This window comes from Sturnira hondurensis, unplaced genomic scaffold (assembly GCF_014824575.4).
Source record: "Sturnira hondurensis isolate 20B ecotype Veracruz unplaced genomic scaffold, ASM1482457v3 Scaffold0011178, whole genome shotgun sequence".
Taxonomy (NCBI): domain Eukaryota; kingdom Metazoa; phylum Chordata; class Mammalia; order Chiroptera; family Phyllostomidae; genus Sturnira; species Sturnira hondurensis.
This window is the reverse complement of record NW_028083809.1, coordinates 1529319-1554460: the sequence shown is the minus strand read 5'-3', so window position 1 is coordinate 1554460 and position 25142 is coordinate 1529319. Positions and strand designations below refer to the sequence as shown.

The following is a 25142-nucleotide window of genomic DNA, read 5'->3' as shown; positions in this document are numbered from 1 at the left end:
AATGCACTGAGCCACACCACCCAGGGCTATTTTTTTTTATTTTAACCATTGTAGTGTATTTGATGGGGTATCTCATTTGTGGTGGAGCTTTGTCCAGCAGAGCCCCCTTCTGTCACAGTTAAGAATAATTCTACCAAGACGTGATCTGCTTAGGGAGGAAAGGTGGCCAATCTCTCAAAGGAAAAGGACCTTGAGCCTGTTCCTCAAAGGCGTATATGTATAGGTAAAGCTCATCAATCATTGTCAGGCAGTAATGGTCAAACAATAGATAACATTCAAAGAACTATGAGGGCTTATTCTGAGTCAGGGTCAGATAGCTAAAGGGCCATAAAACTTTGGGAAACACTCATATGCTTGGATCCTTATTGTTTAAATGGGGGGCATTCTTAGAAAAGCAGGTTTCACAGGATTTTATGCATTCTTTTCCTTGGCCTGATTGCCCCAGAAACCTGCCTGTTCCAACACAGAGCCACAGCTGCCTCCAGCATTTTGTCAGGCTTAAGTTGGACAGGGGAAGTAAGCCAGCCAAGAGATTAGACTTCTTGCTGACAGAATGAGGACTCAGGCTATGTCAAAGATGAGGGTGAGGGTCCATCACCGCCTTTTTATAGTCTCCCAAGTCCTTCCTTGATGGCTCCCTCAAGACTATGTCTGTCTTAGGTCTTGCCTTCCTTGAGAAATCTTACCCATCATTGTCCAACCAGTCATCTGTCCCGGAGCCAAGCAGGGTGAAGTAAAGGGGCAGAGGTGGCGCCCCTTCTGGGAAGATAAGCTTTCTCTCCTTAGTACCTTATGGTCCCAAGGTCTTTTTACTCAGCCTTAGCCATGGGGGCGCTGCTGCTCTGAAGCTAGCCAGAGCAGTTCCCAACACTCACTGAGGTTTTTATTTATATTTCCCTAGTGATGAATGATGTTGAACATCTTTTCCTAGGTTTATCGGTTACTTCAATGTCTTCTATGGAGAACTGTCTATTCAGATTAATTTTCCATTTAAAAATTTGGTTTATCTTTTTAATACTGAGTTGTAGGAGTTCTTTATATATTTTTAAATAGAAGACTTCTATCAGATATATGATTTGCAAACAAACTTTTCCATTTGGTAGGTTTCCTTTTCACTTTCTTAATGGTATTCTTTGCAGTACAATTGCTTTTAATTTGATGCCCATCAATATTTTTCTTTTTCTGTTTATGTTTTTGGTGTTATAGCATTAAACACTGCTAAATCCAAGATCACAGACATTTTATACTTTTGTTGTCTCCTAAGAGCTTTATAGTTATACTTCTTATATTCTGAATCTTTGATTTACTTTGGGTTAATTTTTTTCTAAGAGAGAGAGAGAGGGAAAGGGAGGGACAAAGAGAGTGAGAGAAACGTCAAAGTGTGGTTGCCTCTCACACATCCCCAACTGGGGACCTAGTCCTAAACCCAGTCATATGCCCCAATTGGGAATAGAACCAATGACCCTTTGGTTTTCAGGTTGGCACTCAATCCCCTGAGTTGCACCAGTCAGGGCTACTTTGGATTAATGTTTGTATTTCATTTGAGGTAGGTATTTGACTTCATTCTTTTGCATGTGAATATATGATTCTTGTAGTATCATTTATTGAAAAGACTATTTTTCCCCACATTGAATTATCTTGTGACCCCTGTCCCCTTGTTGAATTCAGTTGATCATAAATATGAGGGTTTATTTCTGGGTTCTGACGTTTATTTTTTAAATTTATATGCCTGTTCATACCCAATTTCAAACTGTCTCAATTATTGTAGCTTTCTAGTCAGTTTCAAATTAGGAAGTATGAGTTGCCAGCTTTGTAATTTTTCCAAGATTGTTATGGTATTCTGGGTCTCTTGTATTTCCATATTAATTTTAGGTTCAGTTTGTCAATTTCTGCAAAATAGCTAGCTGGGATTTTGATAGGGATTGCATTTAATAGGTAGATCCATTTGGGGAATGTTGCCATCTTAACAGTATTAAGTCTTCCCATTCACAGCTGTGGTATGTCTTTCCATTTATCTGTGTCTTCTTTAATTTCTTTCAACAGTGTTTCATAGTTTTTGGTGTATAAGTTTTACATTTCTTTAAATTTATTCCTAAATATTTTTGATGGTATTATAAATGGCATTATTTTAAAAATTTCATTGCTACTTTATATAAAGAAAATTAATACTTTCTATAAAGTATTAATAGTATACTGATTTCATGTCCTGCAGCCTTGCTGAACTTGTTTAATAATTTGATAGTTTTTAGTGTTTATGTTTTAAAGGGCCCATTTGTTGTATTCCATTCATTCAAGATTGATGGATCTCAAAAATGATTTATTTCTACAGGTACTGGCTATACAGTCCTGGAAATATATATCCTAAGGGTGCTTTTAAAACTTTTTCTATTTGTAGGACATAAGCTATTTTACATGTACTTAATTTTGCATAAAGAGCTTGAGAGCAGGCCAGCATGCCAACTGTTTGCCTTCTTGCTAGAGTGCTTAATTTAATACATCTTTGTGGTCACTTGCTTATTAGGTTTTGCCTTTTTTCTATTTGGGCCATATTTCATTGTCTCCTCATTTTTGGTAGCTTCCCTGTGTTTGTTTCTGTGTATTAGGTGGAGCTGCTTTGACTCCCTATTGTAGAAAGCACTCCAGTAAGTTGATAAGGTAGAGCCTTAGGGAATCACCCAGGTGGAGCAACCTGTGTCACTGCTCTGTGGGTCTGTGTGGGGGAGGGCTCACAGAGGGGACCTTGCTGCTGCCTGGCCTCTGAAATGTTGCCCAGGAGAAAGATATCTCCCAGCTCACTCCCTGATGCCAGTCACTTCAGTTTCTCCCCATATGCTCTTGGTGCCCTGCCAGTTGCTGCTGTGGTGCTAAAGCCCAAAGGCAGTGACTCTGCATAAGTCTTAAGTCTGTTGAGGCCCCCTTAAGAGGAGACTCCTGAGAATCCTGCAGTTTCTTCTGCTGCCCCAACCCCCACAGCAGAAGTTACGGGAGCTTATCTGCCTGGGGCTGGAATCCCGGGCTGGGTGCTCTGGTGTGGGACTGGGGTCTCTCATTCCCAAGGTATCCCTCCCAATATTTACATACCTTACGTAGGTGTGTGACTGCGTGTTCCTCGTCTTGGCCCCTCCTACCCATCTGGATGAATGTAGTAGCTTCTTTAATTCCTTGGTTGTCAGACTTCCATACGGCTCGATATTCTGGTGATTCTGGGTGATGTTTGGTATGTAGTCTAATTGTAATTTTTGCTGTGGTTGTATGAAGAGGCAAGGTATACTTACTTACCCATGCTTCCATCTTGCACATCTGTTCTTGTGAAAAGTAGTAACTTCCTTTTGTAGAGTAATAGCGTCATTGATAAAGCTGAGGTCCTCCTGCATTAGCTTGTGTGTGTACGTACTTTCTTTTGAGATGATCATGTGGCTTTTTTCGTTTTGTTAATATGTTGCATCACGTTTATCACTTTTCTTTTTTTAATTGTATTTTATTATTTGTGCTATTACAATTGTCCCAATTTTTCCCCCTTTGTCACCCTCCACTCAGCGTTCCCCCAACACCACTCCCTCAGGCAGTCCCCATACCACTGTCCGTGTCCATTGGTCATGCGTACATTTTCTTTGGCTACTCCGTTCCCTGTGCTGTACTTTATATCCCCATGGCTGTTCTGTGACTACCAGTTTATACTTAATCCCTTCACCTCTATCGCCTATTCCCCCAGCCCCCTCCCATCTGGCGGCCATCAAAATGCATCTATGATTCTGTTTCTCTTCTGCTTGTTGTTTATTTTGTTTTTAAGATTCAATTGTTGATAGATATGTATTTGTTGCCATTTTATTGTTCGTATTTTTGATGATCTTCTTAAAGAGGATCCTTTAAAATTTCATATAATGCTGGTTTTGTGTTCATGTACTCCTTTAGCTTTTTCTTGTCTGGCAAGTTCTTTAACTGCTCTTTGGTGATAGCAATCTTGGCTGTAGGTCCCTGTTTTTCATGACTTTGAATATTTCTTGCCAATCTCTTCTAGCCTGTAAAGTTTCTTTTGAGAAACCAGCTGACAGCCTTAGGGGTACTCCCTTGTAGGTAACTAACTGCTTTTTTCTTGCTGCTTTTAAGATTCTCTTCTTGTTTTTAACCTTGGCATTTTAATAATGATGTGTCTTGGGGTGAGTTGTTTGGGACTCTCTGGGCACATGCCTGCCACAGAAAACAGCTCTGCTGGGCCTTGAAGTTGGGTGGAGCAGGGCCTCAGAGAATCATCAGCATGAGGCAAATAGTGTTAACTAATTTGGCGGAATCTCAGATATGGTGCCCACCCACCAGCTCTGTGGCTCTGTAGTGGCGGGGCTCAGAAAAGGAACAATGGCCTCTGCCAGCACTTCTGTCTGGGAGAAAGCTGCCCCCCCAACTCTTGATCTGATGCTGGACCATTCAGTTCCTTCCCCATGTGTCTCTGATGTCTTTCAGTCTGCTGGCACTCAGAGGGAATGGGTCTAAGTAAGTCTGTGTGTGGGCCCTTTAAGAGGAACTGCCTGAGATTCCAGAAATTTCTATCTTCTAGAGCCTCATTCCCCACTAGTGTTTAAGCCAGGATTTATGTAGACTCACATTCCTGGCGCTGGAACCCTGGGCTGGGCGGCCTGGTGTGGGGCTGGGACCTCTTATTCCTGAGATATCACTCCTGATTTTTATGTGACATTGTTCATGTTTTCAGCAAATCTTGAAGATCCATTAATACTCATTTATATAGATTTCTCTCATTTTGTTAAATTTCTACTAGTATTCAGTAGAATGTACAAATCACAGCTTAATACTTTACTACTGATTGGCACTGAGGATGTTTCTGATTTTTTTATTATAATCTAAAAATAGGACTGCTTAATTATTTTTAATAAATAATTTGGCACTTGAATGAGTGTATCTTTAGGATAAATTCTTAGGTATGGAATTACTAGGGTTAAAGTAAGTATTCATTTTGAATTTTGGTAGATATTGCCACCTTACCCTTCTAAAAAGTTTTTTGAAAATTTGAATCCTTGCCTTCATTTGAGAAGATATCTCTTACCTTTCCCTCATCCTCACTAAATACTGTGTATTCCTAATGCCATTCTGCTCCCTGTTCCAATGTGTGGGTTGCTTTTTCCCATACCACCAAGCAATGGCCTCAGTTCTGACACCATCTCCCTGGAAATAGCATCAGATCCCGCAGGTTAAGGCTCTCGAACTCCCTCACCCAAATGCGCACATACACTTCAGAAGCTAATTTTGAGTCCAGGTTGCTGCCTGTGCTTCTGATTGTCTGGTAATAATAGATTGGCAGTTCCAATGAACCCCTACTTGGGTTCCATTAATTTGCTGGAAAATTACTGTTGGTGACTGATTTAACCTCCAGCCTCTTTGCCCTCCCTTCGATGTGTGTTGAGTGAAGGGGGCCCACTGAGAGTTCCGACCCTCTGATCACATAGTGGGTTCCTCTGGCAACCAGCCCCCAACCTTAGATAATCTAGGTGCTTTCTAAACGTCACCTCATTAACATAGCAAAAAATACCTTCATGACTCTCGTTACTCGGGAAATTCTAAGGGTTTTAGGAGCTCTGTGCCACAAATGGGCAAAGACCAAATACCTATTTTTTATTATAAACCACAGTATCACATCTAAACTTTTTTATTTACTGTCTGCCTGTTTGATAAGTGACAAAAGTAAAATATAAATATCCAAGTGTATATAAATCATTTTGATAAATTCTTTTCTCCTAGGTCTTTCCATTCACACTTTCCACGGGAACTTCTTTGTTCGGTCAACAGACTTACTCTCTTTGCCCAACGTAAACCCTGATGCCGGGTATGCGGTGCAGATGTCTGTGGAAGAGAGCCTTGCGGACACTCAGTTGGTTTCCTTTCAGTCGGCGCTCTTATACACGTCCAGCAAAGGTGCGTTGTTGGGTTTTTCATTGTAGCGAAACACACCTAACATGAGATCTACCTTCTCAACAAATTTTTAAGTGTACAGTCCAGCATTGTTCACCCTAAGAACAATGTGATAGAGATAAGTTTTTTGATTTGGTCATGTATTCTATGGCTTGTGGTAAACTCTCTCTTCTTTGGAGATAATAGTATGTTATATAGTGTTATATATATATATAGTGTTATATATATTAGTGATATATATATATATAGTTATATAGTGTTATATATGTTATTAAGTAAGGAGAACTAGAAAGCAGGTTAATGTGTTTTGTCCTAAAAATGATGTGAAGGTTGGCTAAATTTAATTTTTTATTTTAAAGATTTACCACTCTCACCTACTGTTTCACCTCCTTAAAGTTTCAGGAGTGTTTTTATGCTCTGTCTACTCACATTTACATCCCCACTACACGCCATAAATATAAAAGATAGATTTTGTCTCTTGATGTGATTATTATATGACAGGAGAACATCCCAGTCCCTTTTCTGCCTATTGATTCTCCAGAATTTATGAGGAAGTCACACACCCCTTCTCGTGTTTTCATAGTCAGCCTCTCTCCCATCCGCAACTCCTGGCAACCATTGATCAGTTTTCTGACTCCCTAGTTTGGTCTTTGCAAGAATGTCGTACGAATGGAGTCCTTCAGCAGGCGTTTTTTTGTACCTAGCTTCGTTCACTTAGCATAGTGCATCCAAGGTTCATCTGTGTTGTTCACCAACTAGCAGTTTGGTCCTTGTTATTCCTAAGGAGTTTTCCATTGTGGCCAGTTTGTTCACTTTCCAGTTGAGGTCCATTTCGGATGTTTCGAGTTTTTGGCAATTTTAAATGTAGCTCCTCTAAATATATATGTACAGATTTTGTGTGAGCATAGTAAGTTTTTATTTCACTTGGCTAAATAGCTAGGAGACAGATTGCTGGGTTGTATGTTAAGTATTTGTTTAACTCTTTGAGAACCTGCCAAACTAATTCCAAAGTAGCTGCACCACTGTGCATTCCCACCAGCAGCCTGAGGGCTGCAGCTGCTCTGCGTCCTCACCAGGACGCAGGTTTGCTGGTTTCAGTGTTTAGGTTTTCTTTTGGTTTGGTTTTTTTTGTTGTGTTTTTTTTTCATTTGCAGTTTTTGTTTTTAATCATTTTAATGAAGTATAATATCTCTTTTGGTTTTATTTTGTGTTTCCCTAATAACTACTGTTGGGTATATTTTCATATGCTTACTATTAGAAGCTTAGGTTGTTTTATGAAAATGTGATTATAATTTATATGCATGTACACAGATCTGTCATTTGTAATAATTTCCCTAAGATGGACTCCCAGAATTGGAAATATAGAATGTGGAGATGAACTGTCTAAAAAAATCTTGGTATTGTCTGATGGCTGTTCAGAAAGATTTTACTAATTTGTAGTCCCCTCAAGTGTGCATTTCACTTTGGCCTTTATCTAGAATAGGCGCTCTAAACAGTGTTACCCTTTTATGCAGACATTTCTTCTCTTTAAAAGTAATTTATATGAGTTTCTCATATGTGTATTTTCATTAGTCTTAGGTTTTAATTTTAATCTCTAGGTTTTTGTTCTTTTCTCTGGTGTTCAAGGTCTTGCTGATCAGGAATTTTTAAAAGGTTAACATAATGTTTTATATTTGATGGTTGTCAAAAGTTTTTCATTTTTGTTTCTTAAATTTATTGATTTTTGTTGTGGTTAAATTGCCAGAGAGAAAGTATTATGACTGTTAGTCGATTTTTAATTTTTTTTCTGTGATTAAAGAGGAAAGTAATATAGCTCAGTGGATTGAGCATGGGCCTGTGAGGCAAAGGGTCGCCGGTTCGATTCCCAGTAAGGCACATGCCTGGGTTGCAGGCCAGGTCCCCAGTAGGGGACACATGAGAGGCAACCACACATTGACGTTTCTCTCCCGCTCTTTCTCCTTCCCTTCCCCTCTCTCTAAAAATAAATAAATAAAATATTTTTTTTTAAAAAGAGGAAAGTATAAGATTTATTTCTGGACTTTGAATATCAAAACACAGACTCAAGTCTTGGCCAGGTAGCTCAGTTGATTAGAGCATTGCCTTGATAAGCCAAATTTGCAGGTTTGTTCCCCGGTCAAGGAACATACAAGAATCAACCAATGAATGCATACATAAGTGGAACAGCAAATCAGTCTTTCTCTCTCTCTCCCCGAAATCAATACATTAAAAAAAAAAAAAAAAAGACAGATTCAAGGCCCTGGCCGGGTAGTTCAGTTGGTTAAAGCATCGTCCTGATAATGCCAAGGTTTCGGTTTCAATTCCCAGTCAGGGCACATACAACAATCTATCAATGGCCCTGGCTGGTGTGGCTCAGTGGTTGAGTGCTGCCCTGTGAACCAAAGGGTCACTAGTTCGATTCCCAGTTAGGGCACAGGCCTGGGTTGTTGGCCAGGTCCCCAGTGAGGCAAGAGGCAACCACACATTGATGTTTCTCTCCTGCTCTTTCTCCTTCCTTTCCCCTCTCTCTAAAAATAAATAAATAAAATATTTGGTTCATAGGCCCGTGCTCAATCCACTGAGCTATACCAGCCAGGTAAAAAAATAAATAAATAAAATCTTAAAAAAAAAGAATCTACCAATGAATGCATAAAGTGGAACAACAAGTTGATATTTCTCTCGCTCTCTAAAAATAAATAAAACAACAACCAAAAAAGACACAGAACACATTTTGGATTAGGGTTTTCATATATATTTGTATCTCTGTGTGTGTGTATGTAGATATACACACACTCAATTTTTATTATAAAGTAGATAAATTAACAAAAAAGTTCAGAAAAGATTTTTTAGAGCTAGTATGTTACCATCATTTGAATACCATCTCTGTTGGCTTTTCAGCAATACATTAAACAAAAGAATTTCACAGTAAATAGAAATTAAACTTTAGCTTTCACATTAAAGTTTTGGTACTCTGTACTTACTATCTATCCCTATTTGGTTTTGAATCAAAAAGAAATGACTTTAATGCAAACTTTTTAAATACAGCTGTCTTCCCATCACTTCTGTGTTTCCCCAAAGGTGAAAGGAGAATCCGTGTTCACACTCTGTGTCTGCCGGTGGTGTCAACTCTGAACGAGGTCTTTCTTGGAGCTGACGTTCAAGCAATTTCAGGGTTATTGGCCAATATGGGTAAGAACTGTTATCACCTATTGTGAATATTTTGCAGGTGACTTTAACCAGCTTTATTAGGATATAATTTACGTACTTTGTCACTTAACCCATTTTAAATGTACAAATTCATTGTTTTTAGTATGTTTACAGAGTTGTGTGGCCATCACCTCAATCTAATTTAAAAATATTTCTGTCACCCCCCAGAGCCTCATGTCCATTGACAGCCCACCTCCTCCTCCTTCCCCCATCAGCCTTAGGCCACACTGAACTGCTTTCTGCCTCATAATCTGCCTACTGTGGACTTCAAGCAACCATTTTTCACATCATATCTGGTATTGGCAGTCAGTAGCTTTTTAATGAGCCCCGTAACTGAGGTTACAGAGACAGCACTGCGAAGGTCACCAGCCCAGAGCCGTGGCACCCGGGCTGCACACCCACCACTTTCACCTGCGAGTGTGCAGCTGTGGCCAGACCCTGTGGGTCCTCAGAAAATGTGTTCATATCTTCACAGTGGTTGCCTTCCTGACTCTTTTTTTTTTAGTCCCTTTCTCATACACATAGCATTTCACATCATTGTAGTTCTTGCTCTTTTTCTCCTTCAGGCAAGTCAGTGAATGCATTTGCTTCAAACTTCAATCTGCATATAATTGGGATATTTACCCCCCTTTTTTTTTCATTTCTTACTGGGAAAATTTTTCTTTAGTGGAGCCTGGTAAAGGGTCCAAACCCTCATTAGTATTCTCATGTATTTAAAAGTTAGAGATTGTGACTGAAGGAATTTGAGAGTCACTGCATTTATTTTTTAACCTAATACTTTTTGGTAACAGTATTATCATTTTAAGTATCTTTATTATTATCACCAACAACTATAATATATTATCAGACAGTATTATGGATTTTTTAAAAAAAATTTATAACAGTTTTCTTCACTGTTACTAAATTTGGTTGATTCCAACATGCACATTTTTCACATTTTATCAAAATCAGGTTGTCTTAAATGGACGAAGTCTTAGAGTTATTGTTGACTAGGCAGCAGTGCTCTTCCTTTCTCCTGCCTGTGTACAGACTTGGTCATAGCGGTTTGTAGCATCACCTGATTGGGTATAGTTTTGGGGTCACATGAATTGAGTTTAGTAGTAGTTTGAGAGGTTTTCAAAACAAGTGTAGTGTTTTTAGTGTTGAAAAAACTTGTGAGTGTGCAGAATGACTATATACAGAATAGCATGATGGATGATGAACATAATTAATCCTTGAAGAGTTCTTTCAGTAAATATAAGAAAAATTCTCTATTAAAAAGGCATGTATGTTTAGTGCTGGCTGGGTGGGTCGGTTGGTTGGAGCGTCGTCCCAACATGCCAAGGCTGTGGTTCTGATCCTGGGTCAGGGCACATACAAGGATGAATGAATTCGTGCGTGGGGAAGTGGGGACAACGAGTTGATGTTGCTCTGTCTCTCAAAATAAGAAGAAGAAGAAGTAAAAAATAAAAATGCATGTATATTTAATTGCAGAGTTTTTCTTTCTCAGTGGTATATCCAATAAAATAGTGGATTACAATTAATAACATCTTAGAATCTATGAAGTGCAGTTTCCTACTTTACAGATAAGACAACTGAGGCTTATGAAGGTTAAGTTACTTACCAAGTCGTCATACAGCGAGGAAATAGCAGAGCAGCTTTTCCACAGCCATTGGTTGGATTGTCCGAAGAATCTGCTTTTCACTGCTATGTTTGGCTCCTTGCATACATGATAAATTGGAGAGAGAATTTGTATAACTGAAAACTGGTTTTTCTGTTCTGTGGGGGAGTTAAACATCTATTTTATTTTTCTCTCGTTCCTGTCCTGTCTGCTAGCTGTGGACAGGTCCATGACCGCCAGTCTGAGTGATGCGCGGGATGCCCTTGTGAACGCCGTCATAGACTCCCTCTCAGCCTTCCGTTCTTCGGTCCTCAGTAGCCAGCAGCCGGGGCTCATGGTTCCTTTTTCTTTGCGGCTTTTTCCACTCTTTGTGTTGGCGCTCCTTAAACAGGTAAGAGAATCAAAACCAGAAATTAACACAGTGAAAATGTCAAAAGGCAAAATATTTTCATCTGAGCCCCGTAAACATTGCACATATAACTTTTTGCCAGCTAAGTTTTCTGAGGGCGAGGACCCTGACACTTACTAACACCTGACACCACACTTTTTGTTACTTCTCCCTTACTAGGGTTTTTGTCCATGAGCACAGGGTTTTTATCTTCTTCACTCATCACTTTGTTCCAGCACCTAGAACAGTTCCTAGTACATGGTAGACACTAAGTAAATATTTCCTGAATGTATAAATGAAACTTTCCTTCTTCCATTTTCTGCAGTACTCTTTCTTCTTTGTTAGTGACTATCCACATACCAATTGAAAATATCTTAAAACCCTTTTAAAGTCTCCCTTTATTCATAGTTAATGTGCTTGTTTTAAGGTATAATTTCATTACTGTTATCTTGCTGCCTCTTTTTATTCCTTTCCATCACTAGGAATGCTTCAAACCTTACCTCAGAACTTCATTATTCTCTGCCCTGCCTGGTGTGGCTCAGTGGGTTGGGTGCCGTTCCGTAAACTGAAAGACGGCGGTTTGATGCCCACGTAGGGCTCATGCCTGGGTTATGGACCAGGTCCGCAGTCGTGGGCATGCAAGAGGCAACAGATCAGTGTTTCTCCCGCACATATATGTTTCTCTCCCTCTCTTTCCTTTTCTCTAAAAAATAAAATATTTAACAAAAAGAACTTCATTATTCTCCATGAAGCTAATATATCAATTAAAACTTACAATTACCTATTTAATTTTATTCTGATGAGTAACAGTTCTTATGTGTATTATTATTTTCCCTGGTTTGTATGTAAACTTTGTGCATTGTTTAATTTCTCTAACTGTGAGAGAAACCAGGGTAGTTAACCACCATTAACCTTCACCCTGCGTTTGCAGACCACTTAGATCTTTGGTTCTTCATACATTATTTATTTTATTTTATTTTCTCATAGGTGTGTTTAGTTTGTCGTCTGTAGTGTAACGTTATCCTTCTTCTGGTGTTTGTTTTTATATCACTATCACTACATGGTAGAGAGAGTGTTTAGATCTGTTTCACTGATGAGGAAACACACGCCAGAGAGATAGAATGACTGCCGTGTTCGGTCACTAATTTCTCAAGACTTTTAGATGGGGATAAACCCCCCGTTTAGTACCTGTGTGCCACTTCTTAAAAGATATATCTCAAAGAATAACTAACAGCAAATTTGCTGATTTTGTCTGAAGATATTTTTTTAACAACTGATATTTGTGAAGTTTTACAAGTATTTTTTAAATACCTTTTTTTTTGGTTGGGTTGTTTTTTTGTTATAGAAATCATTCCGGACTGGGACAAATACACGTCTAGATGAACGCATTTTTGCCATGTGTCAAGTGAAAAACCAGCCCTTGGTTTACCTTATGCTGACCACTCACCCCAGTCTGTACAGAGTCGACAATCTTTCAGATGAGGTAAGATTAATTAGTCTTTTAATGACCTGTACTTGAAGGTTTATGTACCTAGTTATATTCAGTCCTATGCAAAAATGAGCAAAGTGTTTTTAAGGTTTTTATTTTATTCCTTTACTAGGTCTATGGAAAGAAATTTTGGTTTTGGGGAAGTTCTGAAAATGGTGCCTTTATTTATTTCTAGAGCAGATCTAAATAAATAAAGAGATTGTCAGATTGACCAGAGCAACCTAGGATTCATTTCTTTCAACAGATTGATCTGAAAGGAGCATCCTGAGAATCCAAATACATCTAAACACCCCAGGTCAATGTTCAGTGTAACGGTGTTCTTAAATTAAAGAAAAATTTTTATCTAAGTTGTAACATTATTTGTCCACAATAGGAAATTTACCTGAGTTAAAATCCCAAGCACAAAAATGTTGAATCATAATTTTTCTTTCTAAAATTGTGATCAAATTAGGATGTTGCAAGTGATATTTTTGTTAAAACCTTTCAAAATTTAAAGAATTTAAGATATCTTGCATATAGAAGGGAAAACTTGTCTATGAAACTTGTGGTAACTTTTAGCAAATGAGAACTGTTAAAAACACTGTTTCTATTACAAAAATAATAACTCAAGATTAATCCTGTGTTTGACAAGTTCAAATAGTTAGGTGTATGTTTTTTCACATTAAAATGACAAATTCACATAAAAATATAAATGTAATGTATTCTATGTCTATCATATGGAAGCCACCAGAAGGAAGGAGGAGAAAAACACCCATTAGCTGCATTCAGAGACAAGCACCATTAGCATGTCAGCCTGTGTGTGTCAGGACAAGGGCCTAGGGAGGAAAGTAGATGGCGGCGCTCAGCCACCAACCGCAGGGGCGGGCAGGGCGGAGCTGGTCTCAGGGTTGGCTCTGGTTCAGACTCTGCGATGCCTCGTTCTTTCAGATCAGTCTTCTCTACAAGACTAGAAAACAGCCACTGATGCCTTCCCTTCTTTACCACCAGAGAAGGAAAAGGCTCTCTTTTCTTAGTTCATATTAGAAAACCTCTAGGGGGAATTTCTGGTTGGTTTACAGTCTCTCCTGCTCCCCAAACATCCTGCAGCCAGAGGTCTTACAAACAGATAGTTATGAATATTTAAAGGTGCATGTGTGTTTTTAGATAACAGTATTATACTCACTTATAAATGAGAAACTTCCATTTTTGGCCTCAATAAATAATAAACTATTAAACTCTTGTTTGTATTATGCTCTTATCTTCCTGCCAGACATGCACATCCCCAGGCCAGGCCACCAGCCATGCTCATTAACTAAATTCCAGGCTCTATGTGAATCTCACGAATCATTTGTCTGTTCAGGATATATGGATACCGATTTCATTTATTTTTTAAATTTTTTTATTTTTAATATATTTTATTGATTATGCCATTACAGTTGTTCCATTTCCCCCCTTTCATTCCCCTCCACCCTGCACACCCCTTCCCCCACCATTCCCCCCCTTTAGTTTATGTCCATGTATCACAAGTTCTTTAGTTTCTATATTTCCCATACTATTCTTGCCCTCCCCCTATTTTCTACCTACCATCTATGCTACTTATTCTCTGTGCTTTCTCCCCCTTCTCCTCCTCCCACTCCCCTGTTGCTAACCCTCCATGTGATCTCCATTTCTATGGTTCCGCTCCTGATCTAGCTGTCCTCTTAGTTTGCTTTTGTTTTAGGTGTGGTTGTTAATAACTGTGAGTTTGCTGTCCTTTCACTGTTCATATTTTTTTATCTTCTTTTTCTTAGGTAAGTCCTTCTAACATTTCATATAATAAGGCCTTGGTGATGATGAACTCCTTGAACTTGACCTTATCTGAGAAGCACTTTATCTGCCCTTCCATTCTAAATGAGAGCTTTGCTAGATAGAGCAATCTTGGATGGAGGTCTTTGGATTTCATGACTTGGAATACTTCTTTCCAGCCCCCTCTTGCCTGTAAGGTCTCTTTTGAGAAATCAGCTGACAGTCTGATGGGAACTCCTTTGTAGGTGACTGTCCCCTTATCTTGTGCTGCTTCTAGGATTCTCTCCTTCATTTTAATCTTGGCTAATGTAATTCTGATGTGCCTTGGTGTGTTCCCTCTTGGGTCCAACTTCTTTGGAACTCTCTGAGCTTCCTGGATTTCCTGGAAGTCTATTGCCTTTGCCAGACTGGGGAAGTTCTCCTTTATTATTTGTTCAAATAAGTTTTCCACTTGTGGCTGTTCCTCTTCCCCTTCTGGTACCCCTATAATTCAGATGTTGGAATGTTTAAAGATGTCCTGGAGGTTCCTAAGCCTCTCCTCATTTTTTTGAACTTTTGTTTATTCATTCTTTTCTGTTTGGTCATTTTTTTCTCCCTTTTGGTCCACTCCCTTGATTTGAATCCCAGTTTCCTTTCCATCGCTATTGGTTTCCTCTGCATTTTTGTTTCAATTAGTTTAGCCTTCATCTGTTCCTCTAATTTGTGACTAAAATCAACCAATTCTGTGAGCATCCTGATCACCAGTATTTTGAACTGTGCATCTGATAGGTTAGCCATCTCTTGGTCGCTTAGAATTATTGGCTCTGGGGCTTTGAGCTGTTCTTCTTGAGCCATAATGTTTTGGTCTTTGTCGTGCCTGTTATTAGTGAGGGGCGGAGCCTTAGGTGTTCACCAAGGTGGGGTGACCCAGTCCCTGGGTTGTGACGCTGTATGTGGGGGTGGGGTCATAGAGGGGTAATGGTGTTTGTTCCGCTCTCGGATTTTGGTCCCCTCTGCTGCTTCCTGCAAGAAAACTGGGCACCCCTGGTGCCAGCTCCCGGGTGTGTGGGCCTGTGCACCCTCCAGGACCCCGTGGGTCTCTCCAACAAATTCTCTGTGAGCCTGGGAACTTCTCCTGGCACCTCGACCCTGAAAATTTTTCCAATTGGTGCTTTTAGGCTTTAATTTCCATCACTGGGACCCTAACCTGCACAGTCTGTCTCACTGCTCCATCCTTTGCCTGGTTTATCTGAGTGTGAATGTGTGGCCATGGTCAGCCAGCCACCTTGCGCCCCCACTGGGTCTGCCCGTTGCCACCTCATACCTGGGATATGCCAACCACGGCCTGCTCGCCTGGGTTGGTCTGGCTACTTTTTCCTGCGTGACCCGGCTCCGCCAGTCACTGGCTCCGCCCCTCTTAGTGGTCTAGCTGAATGGTTCGTTGTTGTTGGACTTCTGTACAGTTCAATTTTCCGTGTTTTGCTTGCGTTTTTGTTACTAAAACTTTGTTGTCTTTAAACTTGGTTATACAAGGAGGCACAGCGTTTCCACCTATGCCTCAATCTTAGCTAGAAGTCCAATTTCATTTATTGTATTAGTTTTTAAAGTAATAGAAGATCAGAAGTTGTCCTATTGGCTTTATTGGGGTTTCACAGTGGCTTTGTTTCAATAAGTGATAAATATTCTTCACCTTAAGTATGAATACTTGCATAAACAGTTTTTGGTAAATTGTGACTCCACATTACAACTGTATCTAAACGCTTTAATCTTTTGTCTCATTCCTCAGGGAGCACTCAACGTCAATGACCGAACTGTACCTCAGCCGCCTGTCCTTCAGCTTTCGGTGGAGAAGTTGAGTAGGGACGGGGCTTTTCTCCTGGACGCCGGCTCTGTGAGTAGCCTGTCAGATTCCGACCCTTAGGTCTGCGTCCTGCCGTACCTTCGCAGCCCTCGGTATTTCTCTCCCTCAGTGGGTTGTATGCTGCTTAGTCCGTGTACTTCTGTATTAGCCACCTTCTGCCTCCACAGCCTCCTTTCATACCAAGCATAAAATGTTTCATCTTGGTAAATAGTAGTTATTAATTAGTTCAGGTGAAGGCTCTACATTATCACTAAACTTACTAATCATTTTGATCTTTTAAAACATTACCAGTGGGAAAGGTGGGTCAACAACTCACTCTTAATCTACATCTCAAAATGATTCTCTTCCTATCCCCAGGTGCTGATGCTTTGGGTTGGAAAAAACTGTGGACACAATTTTCTCAGCCAAGTTCTAGGAGTTCAAAGCTATGCATCAATTCCACATACTATGGTAAGACCGTCTTAGAGTAATTGTAATGCACTTAAAGAGCATTTCAGATGTGGCAAAAAACTCAAATTTCCCATTTTGAAATCATAGCATAATACTAAAGTATTTTGAAGAAAGAAAATGTTCCCACGAATTCTCTTTCAACTGAAAATACTCATTTTGTGTTTTGAAGGCATTTTATAGGTTATTTTGATCATAGACTTATCTTTTTTCAATTTTAAAAAAATTTTGAGTTCTAGTTGACATACAGTATTAGTTTCAGGTATACAACACGGTGATTAGATATTTACATAATTTATGAGTGGTCATCCTGATGACTTATCTGTTCTTATCTGTCTGGTAGTAGACTATTTCTTCAGAGAAAGTCATGGATTTCATTGATGGCAAAAAGAAAAGGAAATAGCTTGCTGCTATTAGCATTAGTTCATGGCTTTTGTTGTTGTTGTTTTTGTTGCGCGTGTTTTGGGCATGAGCTTCTGTTGTTCTTTGGCAGGGTTCTCTCTTTTTTTTTTAAAGATTTTATTTATTTATCTTTAGAGGGGAAGGGAAGGAGAGAGAGAGAGAAATATCAATGTATGGTTGCCTCTGGTGTGTCCCCTGCCAGGAACTGGCCTGCAACCCAGGCATGTGCCCTGACTGGGAATCGAACCGCGATCGTGTGGTTCGCAGGCCCGCGCTCAATCCACTGAGCTACACCAGCCAGGGCCTGGCAGGGTTCTCTTAACTGCTGCTTTGGAGTGGCAACTAAGGCAATTGCCACATAAGCAAATGACTTGTGATCAGTGTCAGCTGGATCACTATTGATTATCGAAGAAAGTAATAACGGACTCTATCACTAGCTGTGTGACCTTGGACAAGTAACTAACAGTCTCATTTGTAAATTAAGAATGTTGTTGCATAGAGAAGAGTAATTGAAATAATCCATGAGAAGTCATTTGTTAAATTATATGGCATTTGGATAGTTTTAAATTGAAAAAAAAAGAATTAATTATAACATGGTCTTATTTAATGTTGTTTTTTTTTTTACTTCCTATCAGTTTGTCAGCAACTTTGGAGTATGTGCTTTATGTCAGCATTTTTTCATATTTCTGGGCTTAACTCCATTCATAGAAGTCATTAGGAGATTCTTGTACTTAAAAAAAATGTCAGGCTGCTACTTCCAGCCAAGATGGAGGTGTAGGTAGACACACTGTGCCTCCTCACACAACGAAAATAAGAACAACAATTTAGAAACAAAATAACAACCAGAACTGACAGAAAATTGAACTGTATGGAAGTCCGACAACCAAGTAGTTAAAATAGAAACATTCATCCAGACCAGTAGGAGGGGCGGATTTGGGCAGTCAGACAGAGAGGGATCATAGCAATAAAAACGGTGGCACCAGGCGCACAAGGCAGCAGCTGACAGGCCCAGGGCATGCAAGACGGCAGCTGGCAGACCCCAGGTGTGGGATGGCAGTGAGCAGACCCAGCGAGGGGATGGATTGTGAAGCAGGGCATGGCACACAAGGTGGCTGGCTGACCAGGTGGCCCTCATTCACACATAGATAAACCAGGCGAAACTAGGGGACAAGACAGACCACATAACCCAGGGTCCGAGCAACAGGAAGTAAAGTCTCAAACACAGATCGAAAACACCTGTAGGGGTTGAGCACCTCTAGGTGCTCCCAGCATCATAACAGAGTTCATAGGAGAGACCCACAGGGTCCTAGATGTACAGAAGCCCACCCACCTGGGAACCAGCACCAGAAGGGCCCAGTTTGCTTGTGGGAAGTGGGAGGGGACTGAAATACGAGAGCGGACCAAGTGCCATTGTTCCCTCTCTGATCCCGCCCCCCACATACAGCATCACAAATCAGCAATGCGGGTTGACCTGCCCTGGTGAACACCTAAGGCTCTGCCCCTCACTAGTAACAGGCACGACAAAGACCAAAAAAAAAAAAAAGGCCCAAATGGAAGAACAGATCAAAGCTCCAGAGCAAATACAACTAAGCGACAAAGAGATAGCCAACCTATCAGATGCACAGTTGAAAGCACTGGTGATCAGGATACTCACAGAATTGGTTGAATTTGGTCACAGATTAGATGAACAAATGAAGGCAATGCTAAGTGAAATGAAGGAAAATGCATAGGGAACCAATAGTTATGGGAAGAAACTAGGACTCAACTCAATAGAGTGGACCAGAAGGAAGAAACAAACAACCAACCAGAAAAGAATGAAGAAACAAGAATTCAAAAAAATGAGGAGAGGCTTAGGAACCTCCAGGACATCTTTAAACGTTCCAACATCTGAATTATAGGGGTACCAGAAGGGAAAGAGGAAGAGCAACAAGTGGAAAACCTATTCGAACAAATAATAAAGGAGAACTTCCCCAATCTGGCAAAGGAAATAGACTTCCAGGAAATCCAGGAAGCTCAGAGAGTCCCAAAGAAGTTGGACCCAAGGAGGAACATTCCAAGGCACATGATAATTACATTAGCCAAGATAAGAATGAAGGAGAGAATCCTAGAAGCAGCAAGAGATAAGGAGTAACCTACAAAGGAGTTCCCATCAGACTGTCAGCTGATTTCTCAAAAGAGACCTTACAGGCAAGAGGGGGCTGGAAAGAAGTATTCCAGGTCATGAAAGGCAAGGACCTACATCTAAGATTGCTCTATCCAGCAAAGCTTTCATTTAGAATGGAAGGGCAATTAAAGTGCTTCTCAGATAAGGTCAAGTTCAAGGAGTTCATCATCACCAAGCTATTATTGTATAAAATGTTAAAGGGACTTATCTAAGAAAAAGAAGATAAAAATCATGTACAGTAAAATGACAGCAAACTCACAATTATTAACAACCACACCTAAAACAAAAACAGAAGCAAACTAAGCAAACAACTAGAGGAGGAACAGAACCACAGAAATGGAGATCACATGGAGGGTTAGCAACAGGGGAGTGGGAGGAGGAGAAGAGGGGAGAAGGTACAGAGAATAAGTAGCATAGACGGTGGGGAGAAAATAGACATGGGGGAGCAAGTATAGTGTGAGAAATGTAGAAACTAAAGAACTTATGACAAATGGACATGAACTAAAGTTGGGGGGATGTGGGTGGGAGGGGGTGTGCAGGGTGGAGGGGAATGAAGGAGGGAAAATGGGACAAGTATAATAGCATAATCAATAAAATATATTTTTTTAAAATGTCAGGCTTTGGCTGGATAGCTCAGTTGGTAAGAGCATCATAACCAACACCAACAATCATTAAACCTGGTACGCCAAGGTTGCGGCTTTAATGCCCAGTCCGGGCACATACAAGAAACAACCAATGAATGCATAAATAAGTGGGACAATAAGTCAGTGCTCTCTCTTTTTCTCAAGTCAATAAATTAAAAAAAAATAATTAAGAAATTAAAACATAGAAGTGCCTCTGGTTCGATTCCCAGTCAGGGCATATGCCTGGGTTGCAGGCCTAGTCCCCACTTGGAGCCACACAAGAGGCAACCACATATTAATATTTCTCTCCTTCCCTTCCTCTCTCTCTAAATATAAATAAAAATAAAATCTTTAAAAAAAATTTAAACATATGTCAGGATTATAGCTAGGATTAGCAGGAGCTTTGGGCTTTGAGTAAAACTAGTGGTCTGAATGACTGGACATTTTAATGAGGAGATGAGTTATTGTCATATTTGTGACAGCCGCCCGAAGGAACCAGTTCTAAATGTCATAATAAAATGAAAAGAAGTAGGATCTTCTTGTAGATCAGGGCTAAGCAATCTATGCCCAGGAGGGCCTGCCACTTGTTTTTTGTTTTTTTAATTTATTTATTTTTGAGAGAGAGAGAAACCTTGGTTTGTTATTACACTTTTTTATGCATTCAGTGGTTGATTCTTGTATGTGTCCTGGCTTTGGATTGAAGCCACACTTTGGCTTTCAGGTTGATGCTCTAACCAACTGAGCTACCCAGCCAGGGCCCTGTTTATGTAAATAAATTTTTCTTGGAACATAGAGTGTGTTCAGTCACACGTATGTTGTCTGTGGCTACTTTAGTGGAACAGTGGCAGGGTTGAGCAGTTGCAGCAGAGACTAAACGAACTGCAGGCCTGAAATATTTACCAGCTGAGTCTTCAAGAAGTTTGCCCATCTCTTACTAGAAAGTAGTGGTGGCAGAACCTCTAGCCCCTCCCCGGCCTCCCGAATCCCTGTCTGCAGTTTCAGGAAGATCCCCGGTGCTCTGATACACAATCCGTAGTTTATCTGTGGTTTTGCTCTCCTTGGCTTCAGTTACCCACAGCCAGCCAGTCTGAAAACATGAACAGGAAATTCCAGAATAAATTTAAAACAACATATAAATTTTTAAAAATATTTTATTTATTTATCTTGAGGGGAAGGGAAGGAGAGAGGGAGAGAAGTATCAATGTATGGTTGCCTCCTGAGCGTCCCCCGCCAGGAACTGGCCCGAAACCCAGGCATGCGCCCTGACTGGGAATCGAACTGGGATCCTCTGGTTCGCAGGCCGGCACTCAATCCACTGAGCCACACCAGCCAGGGCACAATATATAAATTTTAAGTTGGACACTATCCTGAGTTGCATGATAAAATCCCACACCATCTCTCTTCATTGCCTGGGATGTGAATCATCCCTTTTCCGACGCATCCACGGTGTATGCACCACCTGCCCAGTAGTCACGTGGTAGCTGTCTCAGTTATCAGATCCACTGTCAGGGCGTGAGAGTGCTTGTTTTCAAGGAGCCCATCATTTTACTTACTAATGGCCTCAAAGTGCAAGAGCAGTGCTGCTGGCAATTTGGATATGCCAAAAACAAGCTGTAAAGCGCTTCCCTCCTTTAAATGAAAAGGCATGTATGTATGTGTGTGAAAAACACAGGGTTCAGTACTATCCGTGATTCCAGACGTCAGCTGGGGGTCTTGGAATGCATCGCCCATGGATAACGGGGTACTACTGTACATGACAAAATTTGAGAGTTACTGTAGAAGATACATATGATAAGAGTTAAGTTGACTATTGCTGGTTTCTGTTTAATAGACAGACCTTCCGGAACTTGATACACCAGAATCTGCCAGAACAATAGCTTTCATCTCTTGGCTTAGAGAACAAAGACCATTTTTCCCAATACTTTATGTAATAAGGTAAGTTGAATTTTCATTTGCTAATAGTGACAGTGTGTTTTACCCTGCAAATACTTACTTTGAGTCATAGATATATGTGATCTCTTGCTTAAGTAAACCCTTTAGAAGAGTATAGAAAAAAATTAAAAGAATTTTCAAACATTACTGAATTATGCTTTACATCCCATGGTAAGTAAACAGTGTGCAGAAAGCATTGTGACAAATCCTGTGTTTATTTTATTATTATATTTTATCTAATGTATATAAATATTTTCCTTCTATTCCTAAGGGATGAGAGTCCAATGAAAGCAGATTTCCTCCAAAACATGGTGGAAGACAGAACAGAATCTGCATTATCATATTATGAATTCCTCTTGCATATACAACAGCAAGTGAATAAATGAACAGGTGAAGATATTTGGCTTAGTTATTTCTAAGGAAATACCTTCCTATTCTATTAGGTTTGTGGACTGATGTGATGATTACATGTTCTCACTGTGATTTCAACAAACTATAGCAAGTAAAGGACTACAGCAGAGCATCAAACATGCAACTCTGAAATACTGTACTCTTCAAATCAGAATATACCTAAATATGATTGGATACCTTTTTTCTTTGCCGCCAATTATGTTTAAGTTGTTAAGGATTGAAATAAGATGAGACAATATTGCAGAGGCAAAGAGCATTTTGTAAAATAAAGACTTTTGTGTTCCAAATGTATATTTCTCTCTCTCTCTTTTTTGTTTTCTCAAGTTTTGGCTGCTGCATTTAAAACCTCACAAGACAACATGTTGCAGGGAAGTTACAAATCAAGTGATAATGATCTTTCAAAAAAGTGTCAGAAGTAAATAGTATATAGAAGAACTAGAATCTATTTCCTCACACCTGTCTTTTTCTTAACTAAGGAAGAAAAAGGATCATCATGTTAACTGAACTAAGAGTAAACTAACTCTGGTCTAGCTTGAAAAGAAGATTATGAAATAACAGTCAAGCTTTAAAATTTGTCAGTATTCTCAGTACTTGAACAAAATCACCTTGATTTGATGTGAAAACTAATTCAGTGGTTTTCTGATTTGACTGCAAAAGACTTGGACACACTGTCTTACTCTGAATTGAAAAGAACCTGAGTCGTCTGCATTATCTGTGTTGGGACTGGCGATGACATTAGGGAGATGGGAAACCTTAGTTACCTTGGTCCTTTGAGTGGGTATTTTTTGTCTGCTCTGTGATATATAATAAAAGTGTTATATTGGTGAAATGAATATGAATGAAAGAAATTAAGTTTTCTTAAATGCTGTCTAAAATACATCAGTCACATTTTTCTGAGGAGTTTTAATAATGAAATTGAAAGCCACTCAGAAGGTGTTTGTTCTTGGATAGTGAAACTTCTTAAAGCATGAATGCTGCTGTTTGATTTGATGGGTATTAAGATTACACAAATTCAGTAGATGGAAGTTAGGAACTTGATTTCGAAACATGCTCAAGAAGAGACTGCTTTTTTGATTCAGCCAGAGAAATATTATTAAATATTCAAAACCATTAAAATAGTCAAAACCATTAAATAGGTTTACAAATAGGTAAATTATACATCTGTATATTTAAAGTGCTGTGAGGGAATATGTTTAAAAGAGTTTGGCTCAGTTTTCACAGCTATATCTTGTATGAACTTATTAAAGATGTTCATGTGTAATACTTGAGGAAAAGATTTTTGTTTGTTTTCATGGGTTAGAAAAATGTGTTTACAATCTTGGTCTCATATGATCACCAATGAAATGATAACTATCAGGTTTACAGCAATATGAGCTGACTTAAGTGAGTTGTTTGGGATAGGGAAAAAGCAGGTCCCACTAGAGTATACACTACTATTTATTAGCCAGACAAGAATAATGAATTGTGTTTTATAAAGGTATCATCTCCCTTAAGCAGTGTTACGATTTACTTTCAGTATGCAAGTTGTACATTGAACTGGAAATATTCTTGAAAGCTGCTTCAGTTATTAGGAAGCAGTTTTCCCACTGTAGCAAATAAAAATGTATATTTCCCCTCTTTTAAAGAAACAGTCATTATTATGCACTGATGTTTCTTAACTAAAATTCTCTTCTTAATGTGAATTTTGAATGTTGATATTTGTAGATCCTTTCTTAATTGTGGTGAGGAAAGCCCAGAGGGAAAAGTCTGTGCTTCTGGGGACAGTGGTCTTCCTGTGCCTCACTTCATCCCTTTGAGGGTGTGGCTCTTGTTATTACTCCCTGCTTTGTTAGTGTGTTTCACAGATTTGCTTTTAAAGTCTTACTTTAAAAAGTTATTTTAGATATTGTGTAACATGTGCAATCTAGAACAGTTTTAGAGTAGCCAGGTCATTAAAAACCATTAACTTCAGTTAGGATTCACAATATTTGTTCTCTGGATAATGAGGGAACAAATGAACCTTTTGGAAATATTGATATTAAACAATTATGTTTTGCAATAATAAAGTGCTTTTTAGTTTGATTTTTTTTGCAGTAGGGCACTTATCTTGTATTACTTTTTTATGCAAAGCAACTAATTTACACTATGCCATATTTTTTTTATTGTAGTTGTAAATTATGAAAGATCCTTGAATTTTCTACAGGTCTACAACTACTAAAGTAACAGACCAGGGCAATCTTGGTATTTAAATCAGAGTATGGCAGTTCTACCATAAAAAAGCACTCTATTTTTCTAATTTCTAGGATTTTTAAAATAACATTTCTGTAAGTCTGACATATTAGTAGTCACTCAAGCTGTACCTTAGCTGGCACTGTTTTACTTTAATGTAATGTACTGAGTCCGACAGACTGTTTTACAGTAATTAGGATAAAAGACTTATTTCTTCTAATCAGAGATTCGTAACAGCTATTATCTAGGGGACCACCAAATGTGATTTCAAGATTTTGTTAACTATTACAAATATAATCCTTATATAGAAATTTTAATTTTGTAAAGTAGTGTATAATATTGTAACATTAAGCTCTTGTTCTCAAATCCAAATATGTATTGATCTTCAATGTGCTGTGTTAAATCTTGCTCCTCTGAAATGTTAGGGACAAGATTTGTCTTCCTTTTTACAGTTTGTAATTTTCACAGTTTTATTCCTGTAAAAAAAAATCATTTGTAACCCATGCAAACAATGGTTTGAACTGTGCTAATTTAATCAATTTGCCTATTCAATAAAGGTAATCGAAAGAGTTTACATACAGTGACTAGCTGTTTAAAGTCATATGAATCATTTTTTAAAGATTTTATTTATTTTTAGACAGAGGGAGAGGGAGGGAGAAAGAGAAGGGAGAGACACATTGATGTGAGGGAGAAACATGTATTGGTTGCCTCTTGTACGCGCTCTGACCGGGAATCCGACGGGCGACCTTTC

General features: G+C 39.2%; 1 protein-coding gene across 4 annotated transcripts in view; it reads left to right on the top strand.

Moving 5' to 3' along the window:
* The window catches only part of SEC24A (SEC24 homolog A, COPII component), a 73768-nt gene extending 48861 nt beyond the window's left edge, over window positions 1–24907 (top strand). For all 4 annotated transcript variants that reach the window (XM_037059520.1, XM_037059519.1, XM_037059518.1 and 1 more), the window contains 8 exons: window positions 5749–5922; window positions 8995–9105; window positions 10939–11114; window positions 12457–12594; window positions 16130–16234; window positions 16562–16654; window positions 21672–21775; window positions 22044–24907. In XM_037059520.1, coding sequence (XP_036915415.1) covers window positions 5749–5922; window positions 8995–9105; window positions 10939–11114; window positions 12457–12594; window positions 16130–16234; window positions 16562–16654; window positions 21672–21775; window positions 22044–22158 — 1016 coding nt within the window. In that variant the 3' untranslated portion in view covers window positions 22159–24907. The remainder of the gene's footprint in view (window positions 1–5748; window positions 5923–8994; window positions 9106–10938; window positions 11115–12456; window positions 12595–16129; window positions 16235–16561; window positions 16655–21671; window positions 21776–22043) is intronic.
* The last annotated feature ends 235 nt before the right edge of the window (window positions 24908–25142 follow it).